Source organism: Trichosurus vulpecula, chromosome 1 (assembly GCF_011100635.1).
Source record: "Trichosurus vulpecula isolate mTriVul1 chromosome 1, mTriVul1.pri, whole genome shotgun sequence".
In the NCBI taxonomy this organism is placed as follows: Eukaryota; Metazoa; Chordata; class Mammalia; order Diprotodontia; family Phalangeridae; genus Trichosurus; species Trichosurus vulpecula.
Genome location: NC_050573.1, coordinates 37453673 through 37466248, shown reverse-complemented (window position 1 = coordinate 37466248; position 12576 = coordinate 37453673). Strand labels below are relative to the sequence as shown.

The 12576-nt window shown below is 49.0% G+C and overlaps 1 protein-coding gene across 7 annotated transcripts in view; it reads left to right on the top strand.

Moving 5' to 3' along the window:
• Nucleotides 1-12576, top strand: part of PITPNM2 (phosphatidylinositol transfer protein membrane associated 2) — a 307066-nt gene that overhangs the window by 264843 nt on the left and 29647 nt on the right. For 6 of the 7 annotated variants that reach the window (XM_036760373.1, XM_036760364.1, XM_036760349.1 and 3 more), the window contains 6 exons: nt 1991-2086; nt 2222-2284; nt 2457-2530; nt 9017-9261; nt 11626-11815; nt 12078-12197. In XM_036760373.1, the coding sequence (XP_036616268.1) occupies nt 1991-2086; nt 2222-2284; nt 2457-2530; nt 9017-9261; nt 11626-11815; nt 12078-12197 (788 nt within the window). The remainder of the gene's footprint in view (nt 1-1990; nt 2087-2221; nt 2285-2456; nt 2531-9016; nt 9262-11625; nt 11816-12077; nt 12198-12576) is intronic. The other variant, XM_036760339.1, reaches the window with a different exon arrangement.

The following is a 12576-nucleotide window of genomic DNA, read 5'->3' as shown; positions in this document are numbered from 1 at the left end:
AGCGGGGATAGATCAGGACCAAAGGGAAAGGGGCCTTTCATCACTCAGGTGAATGGACTAAGGATGATAGCCAGAAACTAGACTTCCTTCCCACCCTGGTGGTGATGGGGGTGGGGAGGGGGCATCCTTCACTTAAGGGCAGTCCCCCTTTTTCCACCCCCAAACAGTATCAATCGATGGTCGGCCCCACTTCCACCCGAACTCAGACTGCCGCCCGTTCAGTTTGGATTCAGGCTGTGTGGGAGGAGCCCCAGATTCCTCTGAGGCAGTGGGGAAGGAGGGATGGAGATGTGGCTGCTGGTGGCTCATTTGGGGAAGTTTGGTTAGCCCAGTCTTTATTTTTAGACCTTTTTGCCTCGTTCATGATTCCTGTGCATGCCTCCAGGCAGTGAGTCATGTCAGAGGGTGCATGGGGGACCGTGCTAGTTTGGATGTTCTCTCTCCAAGGTAGAAATGGCTTGGAAATTAAAGGAAACTTTATGGCAGATTGGTGCCCAATCACAGAGCAGAGCATTGGGATAAATGGAACCCAGTGGATAGAGAGCTCTTGGCCCCGAGTCAGGAAGACCAGCCTCAGATACTGAGGAGCTGTGTGACCCTGGGCAAGTCACTTAACCTCTGTTTGCCTCAGTCTCCTGAACTGTAAAATGCGGATAATAACAGCACCTCCCTCCCAGGGCTGTTGTGAGGATCTGTTGAGATGCTTCTTGTCCAGTCCTTAAATTCCTGCCTGGCCCACGGCTTTATATAAATGTGGTTGTTATTATTAAAATGTTTTTGTTATTATTAATGTTTTTTTTATTATTAAAGTGTTTTTGCAAACCTTAAAACTCTGCATAAATGCTATTCATATTTTTTTCCTAAACACACAGTGTGTTAATACTGTCTCCCCCTCAAGAACGTAAGCTCCTTGAGGACAAGAACTGTCCCATTCTTTGTCCTTGGATCCTCGCGCTCTAGAGCACAGCTCCTGGCCTATTGTATTAATTCGGTCTGTTTTGTTTTTAGTTGTGTCCAACTTTGCATGACCCCTTTTGGAGTTTTCTTGGCAGAGATACTGGAGGGGTTTGCCATTTCCTTTTCCAGCTCGTTTGACAGATGAGGAAACTGAGGCCAACAGGGTGAAGTGACTTGCCCAGGGTCACACAGCTAGGAAGTGTCTGAGGCCGGATTTGAACTCAGGAAAGCCCACTGCTGCACCACCTAGCTGTAGGCATTCCATAAAGGCTTGCTGATCAATTGATCGATCTGGTTCCTAATTACAAATATCCGCTTCTGTATGAGAGTAGTTTCCATTGATTTGTGTTGGAGTAAAAGATCATTGGAGAGATAGTGGTAAATGTGCGGGACCCTGGGAGTCAAAGGATCTGGATTTGAATCCGAGCCTCTGGGCTTTGGACAAGGTGTTTAGCAACGGGGGCGTTGAGGATGGACAAGAAGACCTTTGAGGTCCCTGGCAGCTCCCAGTCAACACTCCGTGGACTTAAGAGTGCAGGTGTTTGTCAGAGAGGATCGCTTTCTGAGCAGGGAAAGGACAGACTGGACATGAAGGTGGCCTAAGAACAAAAGACCATTTCTAAAAAAACAAACCCCCAAAGTCTTTCAGACAAAGCTACCTTAGCAATCATTTGTCCATGGAGGCCTGGAATAAGATTTGGTAGAGCCCAGCTACCAGTGTCCGAGTGGGAGAAAAAACTCACCAATGACCAGGTGGCAGGTTGTAGTGGATAAGAATCAAATGAGTTAATAATTGTAGAGCGCTCAGCACGGTGCCTGGTGCATAGTAGGTGCTATTAAAAAATGCTTATCCCCACCCTCCCCTAAATCTATGATCATAGGCTGAGCTAAAAGGCTTTCTTTTGTTCTAAAGAAGAGTTCTCTGTGCATGGACTGATGTTCACCTAGGTTCACATCCAGGCCACCTGTGTCCTGACCCAGCAAATCTGGGTGGGACATAAATGCACCCGTCCCCCTCTTTTTCCCCCTCCAGAGGACCTGTCTGACAATGAGGAGCCATTCCCCAAGGAGATCACCAAATGGAGCTCAGATGACCTTATGGACAAGATTGAAACCCCTGAATCAGATGGTAATGAGCAAATCGTTCCCTCTGCCTTCAGCTTGGGTGGTGAGGGGGAGATGGGGTGGAAGCCAGGCCAGCATCCACATCTCTGTCTCTCTCCCTCTCTCACCCCTCTCTCTTTCTTCTCTGTTTCTGTTCCAGCCCCTGTGATCACTGCTCCCCCATGGGCAGAGTTGCGTGAGGTCACAAGTCCGGCAGTCCTTGGTATGATTGGGCCCTCAGTGGCTCTGCCACCCTGGGGGTGAGATTGCCGAGGGTGGGGGGGGGATCAGGAGGGGCAGGAGCTTTGGGACCCAGCTCTGCACTCCAACACACACATACACCCCAAGTCTCCCAGCATCCTCTGGTCACATCGGGGGCTGGTTTTGTGTTGCAGACAATCTGTACACTGAGCCAACAGCCAACGAATATTCGGAAGCTGGCAACGTGGAGCAGCTGAACATTGCCGAGGTGAGCCTCTGGATCCGGGGGTGGCAGGGCCCAAGGCTGATTCTGGTCAGCCTTCCTCCCCAACTGAGGATGAGCCACGGGGCCTCAGGAGCTGGAGGGACCTCAGCGGCCGTCCTGCACCTGGACAACAAACCCAAGCCCCTTCTCTAAGGCCACCAGCAATGGGCAGTTGTAGGCTCGTGGCTCAAGACCTAGAAGGGGCCTCAGTGGCCATCTAGGCCAATCCATTCGTTGTACGGATGAGGAAACCGGGCCTGGAGAGGTGGAGGAACTCACCCAAACCACATAGGTAGTAGGTGACCAAGCAACCAAGACCATCTGAACCGTATTTGCAATAGGTCTCATTTTTAGCAAGTCTTTTCTTCCAAGGCAGTTAGGCAGCTGTCCACACAGTGGATAGAGGGCTGGGTCTGCAGTCAGGAAGCCCCGGGCTCAAATCCAGCCTCAGACAACTTGCTAAGCTGTGTGACCCTGGGCGAGTCCTTGACCTCTGCCTTGGTTTCCTCATCTGTAAAATGGAGATTATCACAGCATCTACATTACAGAGTTGTTGTGAGGATCTAGCGATATTGGAGGATCTAACAATGTCATGAGGAGCCAATATTTGTAATGCACTTAGCACAGTGCCAGGCACATAGTAGGAGCTTAATAAATGTTTGTTCCCTACCTTTTTGCTTTCCTCAATCTGCCTTTGTAAAACAAGGGGGTGATGATCTCCAAGGTCCTTCCAGCTTCCCTTAGTGATGGGGAAGCCCTGCCCTCAAGGGGCTCCAGAGCTGACTCTGGGTTTGTAATCTCATCCCCTCGCATCCATTTGGGGGGACTTTGTTTTTGCACATGGGCTGGGTGTGGACAGGTTACATACCCAAGGTCCGATCTCTTTTTTGACTTGCAGTAACCCCCAGACTCCCTACTCGCATTGGCCCTCTGCTGACTTTGCAAAGAAAAATACACACACACAGTCAGACTGTATTGGCAGTGTTTACCCAGCATCCTAAGCAAGTGAGCCTCCTGATTCTGCAAGGTCTCGCGTATACCTTCAGGTTGGCTTCTGTCTCGTTGGGGTCTTGCCTCCCAGGTGGGGGCCCTGCTGGGTAGAACTAAGGCTATGATTGGGGCAGCTCCGTAAGATGTGGACGCTTGCACCCCAGGGAGCCAGCACGGGGATTTGTCAACAAGGCATAGTACAAGAACCAGAGGTCAGGGATGTCTTCGCTAAAGTTTTTCTTAGGGTATGTGACTAACAGTGCCCTTGAAGGATGTCTGGCCTTCGAGTCAGGGGATCTGAGTTTGAATCCCTGCCCTCCCACTTATCAGCTGTGTGACCTAAGAGATCGTTCCACTGCCTCCGGCCTCGGTTTCCTCATCTGTAAATTGAGGGGATTGGGCAAGATGGTCTCTAAGGTCTCTTCTGTCTCTTCGTCTGTGATCTGAGAATCTCAAGGCTTTTGTCTCCTCATCTGTGAAATAAGGGGTTCAGACTACATCAGGGGTTCTTAACCTTTTTTTGTCCCATACCCCTTCTCTGAGCAGTGTTCCTAAATGCACAAAATAAAATGCATAGGACTGCAAAGGAAACCGATTACATTGAAATTATCAAAATAATGTTTTAAAAAATAAATTCACAGGGGAAGGGAACAAGCGTTTATGAAGTACCTGTCATGTGCCAGGAATTGTGCTAAATGCTTTACAGATATTATTTCAACCCTGGAAGGTAGGTCCTATCATTTACCCCATTTTACAGGTGCGGAATCTGAGGCAAGCAAAGGCTAAGTGACTCACCCAGGGTCACACAGCTGGTAGGTGTCTGGGGCTGGATTTGAACTCAGGTCCCTCTGACTCTAGGCTCAGCAGCACCTCCCCTCTTCTCTCCCCTTTAAGAGAGCTCTTGGACTACATGATCCATGAGGCCCCTGTCTGTCTCTTAATTTGTGATCCTAAAACCTCCTGTGATATGATTCTATAAGCCTTTGATATCTCTGGGCCTCAGTTTCCCCAGCTGTAAAATGAAAGAGTCATTATGGTAGCTGACTGCCAGGATCCCTCTGAGTTCTGAAATCAGTGTTCCTGCGATCCCTCTGTCTCACCCCAGGCAGGGCACAGCTTTGCCGCCCCATCTGGCAGAGAAGCAAGTTTCCAGGTGACGGCTTTGGGCCGATCTATAAATATGAAATGACAGCACAGGTTGGTGGCTTGGTTGTCACCCGGTTTCCAAGGTCTTGCACGTTGCTGACATCTTCCAGTTTTCCACAATATTTCAGAATTCCTCTGTGTGTTCTAAGTAGCTGTGGGAATCATCCATCGAATGTCCTGCCCGCTCTGCCATTTTTCTGCTCATGCCCCTAGTGCTCGGTCATCCAGGCTGTTTGTAGACTGACTGTGCGTTTTCATAGACTGTTATCTTTCATTAGTTATCTGTGGGTCTTATAGCAAGTCTATTCATTTCAATTCAGATGGAAGCCAAAGTGTTGAGACTGACTCTGGAATGGAGGGGCCTGGGTACAAATGCTATCTCTGACGCTCTGTGAACTTTTAAACCTCTCTGAGCCTCTGTTTTCTCATCTATAAAATGAAGTGATTCGACTTGATGGCCTCTGAAGTCTCTTCTACCTCTAGATCTGCGATCCTGTTTCAGTAACCATTTATTGAGCACCTGCTGTATGCCAGCATTATCCTAGGTTCTGGGGATAAAGACAAAGAAAATCCTTGCCCTCGAGGGGCTTACATTCTTTCTACTCAGTGAAGCTAATTCAAAATATGGGCAAAGTAAACTTAGGTTTGCATTAATTTGGGGTATCCTAGTTATTTATTTATGCAGAGTATTCACCTCCCTTCCAGCCCCAAATCTATGGGCCTATGGTCTTGGGCAAGGACTCATTATCCCACTTCAAGGCTTGCTCTGGTGGACCCAACCATGTCTGTGGGCTAAGTTCTCACTGTACACCCAGAAGGTTGTCAGTAAGTAGATGTCGAGAGTTGGACTGCACTAAATGCAATGGAATCTTGAGGGGGGACCCCTTCCAGAGGCTCCCCACCTCCATCCTCTCCCCACCTCAGTCCATATTCTACCAGCTACCCAGCTAGTCTTCCTAAAATTCTCTCTCATTACTCCTCTCCCCAAAACTTTCTGTAGCTCCCTATTGCTTTTCAGTCCAAACTCCTCTGCCTGCTCTTCAAGGCTCCTCTCCATCCGAGCTCACCCGTCATCAGTAGCCTGCACCCCTTTGTCCACTGCGCTCCACCACCATGGTTCCCTTAGTCATTCCTGCCTCGGCAACTCTGTTCAGACTATTCCTTCTCCCCAGAAGCCCGGCTTCCTCCCCGCTCCCTTCAAGCCTGTTCGAGTCTTTGGAAGCCCAGCTCCTCTGCACAGACTGTTTATTTTGGGTATATTTATATGGGATCTCCCCCAACACAATGTAAGCTCCTTGGAGGCAAAAACTGTTTCTTCTTTGCCTCTATTCCCCAGGGCTTGGTGCAGAGTAGGTGCTTACTAAATGTTTATGATTGATTGATTGATAGGTATCAGTTGAATTGATTCTGGCCTAGGCTTGAGACAGAGCAGGCGCTATTCCTGTCCTCTCTCCTTCACTCACAGGTTCACAGTATATAGAGCTTTGGGTAGCATCCATTGGAATGATTAATAAAGTTTGTTCCTGATTCTCTCTCTCTCTCTCTCTCTCTCTCTCTCTCTCTCTCTCTCTCTCTCTCTCTCTCCTCTCCCTCTCTCCCTCCCTCCCTCTCGCTCCTCTCTCTCCTCTCTCCTCCTCTCTCTCTTCTTCTCTCTTTCTTCTTCTCCTGCATCCTCTTCTCTCTTCTTTCGCTCTTCTCTTGATCTCCTCTCTCTTTTTTTTCTCGTCTTGATCTCCTCTCGTTTCTTCTGGTGTCTTCTTCCTCCTTCTCCTCTCTCTCTTCTTTCTCCTTCTCTCAGCTCTCTTCTCTCTTTCTTTCTCTCTCATCCTCTTTCCTCGTCCTCTCTCCTCTTCTTCTCTCCTCTTCTTCTCTCTCTCCTCTCATCTCTGTATGTGTATGTATGTATGTGTGTTCATGGATACATATACATACACACGTACACTCTTGGCTGCTCTGGATGCAAAGACCATTCCGATGTGGGCACCCGTCCTCTTGGATATCAAATAGGTTGTACTTGAGTTTATAGATTTAAAACTAGATGGAATTTCAGTGACCTTCTCCAATACCATATCCAACAAACATTTATTAAGCACCTACTAAGTGCTAGGCACTTTACTGTGTGCTGGGGATATACATGAGAAAGAGAAAGTCCATGCTGTCAGGGAGCTTACAGTCTCATAATGGGGGGAAGCAGCACAAAAAAAGGAGGCAGGAAAGCGGAGGTGGGGCTGAATCCAGGCAGAACACAGGTACAAAGTGGGCTGGGCCCACTGTAAAGGACGGCATTGGGAGGAGTTTGGTCCTCCACCATCCAGGCCTCCAGTCCTAGGGGAGAAGAGGCTGAGGGAGAGAGGTGGTGTCAATCAAGGCTTGAGTTAGCAGCCTGTCGAGGAGTTTAGAAGTGAGGAGCTTATCCTGGGAGGGCCATCTTGTTTGGTGGAGTTGAAGACAGAGCAGCAGATGCAAATCCCAACTCCAGAGTCTTACAGATAAAGAAGCTGAAGCCGAAGCCACTTGCCCAAGGCCAGTGTCAGCACTGAAATCAGGAGATCTGGGTTTGACTGCCAGCCCTAACACTGGCTGGCTGAGTGACGCTGGGCTGAATCACTCTATTTTTTTTACCTGTAAAATGGGTGTAATGATATTTGGAGTGGTAGACTCCCTGTTCTGTCTCTGCAGCCCCAGGGCCCAGCATGGTGCCTGCCACACACCCAGAGCCTTAATAAGGGCTCGTGATACTGAATTGAATTGTTGGAAGGCTCCAGTGAGATAATGTATGTGAAGCAATTTGGAAATCTTTGCATGCTCTCTGAGTAAATGTCAGCTAGCGTTATTATTAGAGGGATGTTTATCCTGGAAGAGAGAAGGCATGGGGCGGAGGTGGGCGAGCTGGCTTCTAGGATCCCAAGGGCTGGCATATCCAGTGGAAAGGGGACTTGTCTCATTCTCCTTGTCCCCAGAGGGCAGAGTCAGAAGCCACTGGTGGGGCTGGGACTGGGGCTTGGAGAGAGTTCGAATTTAAACTTCCTAAGGGTGAGAGACATCAGCAGCTCAGATGGGCCATAGAGACAGCTTCCCTCCCTGGATATCACTGAGCCCGGGCCAGATGGCTGCTTGTCAAGGAGGGTCTGGGGCCTTGTCGGATGAGGACGCCTCGGACATCCCTTCCTGCTCTGAGATTCAGGAATGCTGGCTCAGCCCATCCCACTCACTCTAGGGAATCCTCTGAGATCAGGATTTCATTCATTGAGATTTCCTCCCCTGCCCCTGTAGAAAGGAAGATCCTGAAAAGGGAAGAAACAAAGGCAGAGCGTGAGATTGAAAGGGCACTGGAGTTGGGAAAATCTGGGTTCAGATCCCTCCTCAGATGTGTTTCTAGCTTTGTGACCCTGGTCAAGCCACTAACCTAATTATACTCTCTGGGCCTCAGTTTCCCCATCTGTAAATTGAGGGGGATTGGACTCAATGATCCCCAGGTCCCTTCCAGCTCTAAATCTATGTCACCAGCAGCATAAATTATTTTCCATCTGTTCCTTATATATCTTACATAGACATAGTTATTTACATGTCTCCCCTATTGAAATGTAATCCCCTTGAGGGCAAGACCTGCTTTTTGGTAAGCGCTTTGTCAATGCACTATGGGCATGAAGGGGGTCTGCCCAGGAGCCTCTGTTCTTCCCTGGGTTGTGAAGACACGAAATAAGCTCCTGCAATCTTTGTTGAGGCAGCCCCTGCCCCCAGATCTGGGATCTTGCTTCAGCACCTCAGAAGTCATTGTCTGTTCATCTTTCTGCCCTAGGATGGTCACTTAGCGAGCCTCCATATTCTCCTCTATAAAATGCTTCAGGGGTGGGGAACCTGTGGCCTCAAGGCCACATGTGGTCCTCTAGGTCCTCAAGTGTATGGCTGTAGTTTGGATTCAAAGCTACAGGTTCCCCATCCCTGTAGCTGATCAGCAAGGGCCCCTTCTGTGAGGGAATCAGTTTAATGAGCATTTATCCATCACCTCTGATATGCCAGGTATGATACTAGGTTCTTGGGGATACAGAGACAAAAGTGAAACAGGCCCCGCTCCCAAGGAGTATACTCTCTACTCAGGGAATGAAATATATTTGCAACTAAGTTATCACAGACTATATGCGGTGACTAGAAGGATGATAGCAACTCGTTAGCTCTGACAGTCTTCAGTTTTCCTAACGATGCACACGATTCTTGTGTCCATGTTCAATCCATGACCTCCCTGAAATCAGGAGAACTTGAACCTTAACACCTCCCTTTAGTGCCTAGCTGGGCTTCCAGACTGACCTTTGCCTTCACAATGACAGAATCTGTCCCTTTCCCTCCCTGTCCTAGGATGAGGCCGGCCCTCCGCTGGTGCAGCCCTCTAAGATCCACGTCTTGCTGCTGGTGCTACATGGTGGGAACATCCTGGACACAGGGGCTGGGGACCAGAGCTCGAAACAGGGTGATGTCAACACCATCGCCACAGCATTTGACACAGTCATGCGCGTGCACTACCCCGCTGCCCTCGGCCGTATCACCATCAAGCTGGTCCCCTGCCCGCCCATCTGCTCGGAAGCCTTTTCCCTCGTCTCCAAGTGAGTGGCGACTCAAGCCCTTTTCTCAGAGTGGAATCTGAACTGTTTTGTTGTTTAGTGATTTCAGTCATGTCCGACTCTTTGTGACCCCGTGTGAGGTTTTCTTGGCAGAAATACTGAGGTGGTTTGCCATTTCCTTCTCCAGCTCATTTTACAGATGAGGAAACTGAGGCAAGCAGGGTGAAGTGACTTGCCCAGGGTCACACAGCTAGTAAATGTCTAAAGCTAGATTTGAACTCATATCTTCTTGACTCCAGGCCTGGCACTCTCTCCACTGTGCCACCTACCTGCCCTAGAATCTGAATTGGGGAAAGCCATAGACCTCTCTGGCTTTCCCACAAGGAAAAGCTTCTCCTGGGTCTCAAAAAGACACCAAATTTGAGTCTGTACAGAAGTTCATAGCTTAGGGCCTTGTTCAATCTGTTCCTAATCAGCTCCCCAGCCTGGGATGATGGAGACGATAGAGGTGGTAGGCTGAGCAGGAAAAACCCTGTGCTTAGTGGGCTGACCTTGAAGTCACCAGAATGCCACTTTCCTCTGAATCCTGGTTCTGCCACTCACTATTCGTGTGACTTCAGGCCAACCATTTCATCTCTCTGGTTTCCTCTTCTGTAAAGTGAGGGCATCACAGATTTAGAGCTGGAAGGGATGCGGCTGACACCCCTTCATTTGATGGATGGGGAACTGAAGCATGGAGAGGTCATCTAGGCTCTCCCATTGCATTAGTGGCAGAGATGGCCTGGGCCATCCCCCTCAATCCCGCCTCATGAACTAATTGGCACTTCCAGAAGGGCTTGGCTGTTTCCCCGGAATGGGACCTACTGGCCCTTATGCTGCGGGTCAGATTAGAGCAGCTTCACCCAAAGCCTCGAATGAGCCAGGAACCTTCTAGGGATATCCTGCTGTCCCAGGAGAAAGCGTTCTAGACCCAGTCCCATTAGAAGAAGGCAGGATAATTGAGGAATGACCTTCATGCACCCAGAGCCACCAAACCTCAGAGGCAACTTTGTCCAACCGCTGCCTAAAAAGGAGCAGTCTTTTCAGACTCCTCACTGGCTCCTCACACGCCTCTACTTACAGACAGACTTCTAGGCCTAGGGTAGGGATAGAAGACAGTGGGACAGTGGAAAGCCTCATTTAGAGTCAAAGGACCTGGGTTCAAAATCCTAACTCTGTTCCTTACTATCTGTGTGACCTTGGGCAGATCACCTGTATGGCACTTCATTTCCTCATCTGTAAAGGAAAAGGAGTGGAGGGTATTCAACTATGTGATATCTGAGGTCCCTTCCAGCTCTAAATCTTTAGAGTATAGTGGTAATTCACCACCTCCCAAGGCATCACATTCAGTGCTGGGCAGCTGCCGGGGCAGTGTTTATCCACCCCTGATGCCCCCCCCCTTTTTTTTTTTTCATTTTTCTCTCCTGCACGCTGGATTAAAATCTTTCAGGAATGTTTCCTTTGACCTAAAAGAGAAGTTGGGTCCCAGTCTTTGATAGATAGGTGTCCTCAAATCCTGCAAAATGACCATCTAAAGAAATAGCATAGACATTGGTCAAGCTGTTTCTTAGCCTGGGTAGAGGGCCGGGGAGGCTTCCTGTTGGCTGGAAAATTTGGTGGCCTATAGATGGTTCGGCCCTGCTGACATCTGAAGGATTCAGGTTACGAGAACCAATCCCAGGTCCCTTTGGAGTGATATGAGAAAAGTGACTAAGCTCTTCAAACCCTTTGGCCCAGGGATCCCAGTATATCCCAGAGAGGGTGAAGACAAAAAAAACGAAGGCTTCTATCTACCAGAATATTCATAGGATTACTTTTTATGGTAGTAAAGACTTGGGAGCAAAGAGGGTACTCAGAGATTGGTGAATGTCATCAATGAATATAACGGAATGTTGTTATATAATAAGAAATTATGAATAAGAGAGATTTGGAGATCGGAGCGACATAAACAGCCAGTGGTGTGAGGGCTACAGTGACCACTACAAAGATCAGTACAAGGAAGCTTGAACTTTGAGCAGTTGGAAAGCCAGGGAGGATCCTGGCCACCAGATAATGAAAATACCTCTCACCTCTTAGCCAAGAAGTGGGAGACTACTAGGGTGGAGTGTGCTATATTCTGCCACACGTGGTCTTGATGTTGGGTGCTTAATTAGCCCCAATTTATTGATTTGTCCCTATATATTTCCTTAATTATTCTTGGTTACAAAGCAGGTTATTAAATTCCAAGAGACTATTCCCTGTGTATATGTTTATGTGTCATTTCCTGAAATGAATAATATAAAACCATAAGACATCAATAAACTTTTGTTTCTCAACAAGTCACAAATGAATCCTAACCTGTGGCCTACACCCTCTCTCGCCTTCCAGCCTGAGCCCCTACAGCTATGATGAAGGCTGCCTCTCCAACAGCCAGGACCACATCCCTCTTGCAGCCCTGCCCCTGCTGGCAACCTCCTCACCCCAGTACCAGGAGGCAGTTGCCATGGTGATTCAGCGGTCTAATCACGCCTACAGTGAATTCCTCAAGTCTCAGGATGGCATGACCTTCAATGGGCAGGTGGGTCTCAGGGCAGTGTCAGAGAGAGGGAGGGGAGAGCGAGTTGGAGGGGGAGGGAGCGGTACTAGAAACTTGAAAGAATCCCTCATGAGCAGCAAGGAAAAATTCCTTCCTCTGGGCTGTCCCAGGGTGATTTCTATTGGCTAGACGTGGGAGACGGGCCTTTTCTCCACATTCATTTCTCAAACTCACCTGCTTAAGGATTCCCTAGGCTCCAGGGAGCAAATCTGATGCATGGGCTGGGGCTTCTCTTTGTTCCCAGGTCTGCCTGATAGGGGACTGTGTCGGAGGGATCCTGGGATTCGATGCCTTATGCTACAGCAACCAAACTGTCTCAGAAAGCCAGAACAGCAGCCGCCGAGGAAGTGTGGTGAGCGTACAGGTATTTCCTGCTACTCCCCCTCGTGTACTGTTTATTCCAGACATACTGGCCAAGCCTCAACTCTGGCCATCCCGAATGCCTGGAATACACTGCCTCCTCCCTTCTGCCTCCTGAGGCCTGAGCTTCCTTCAAGGCTTCACTAGAGTGGCCCCTCCTATGGTCACTCAGGCAATAAGCAGTTACCGAGGGCCAGTCATTAGATGCCAGGCCTTTCCTGTTCCCCCTAGTTGCTTAGTTCTCTCTCTGTCTCTGTCTCTCCCTCCCTCTCAAATTAGAATCACAGAATGATATGTCTAGAGTTGGGAGAGACTTTGGGAGGACAACCCCACCCTCTTCCCCCATACACACTTTATAGTTTAATAAACTGAGGCCCAGAGAG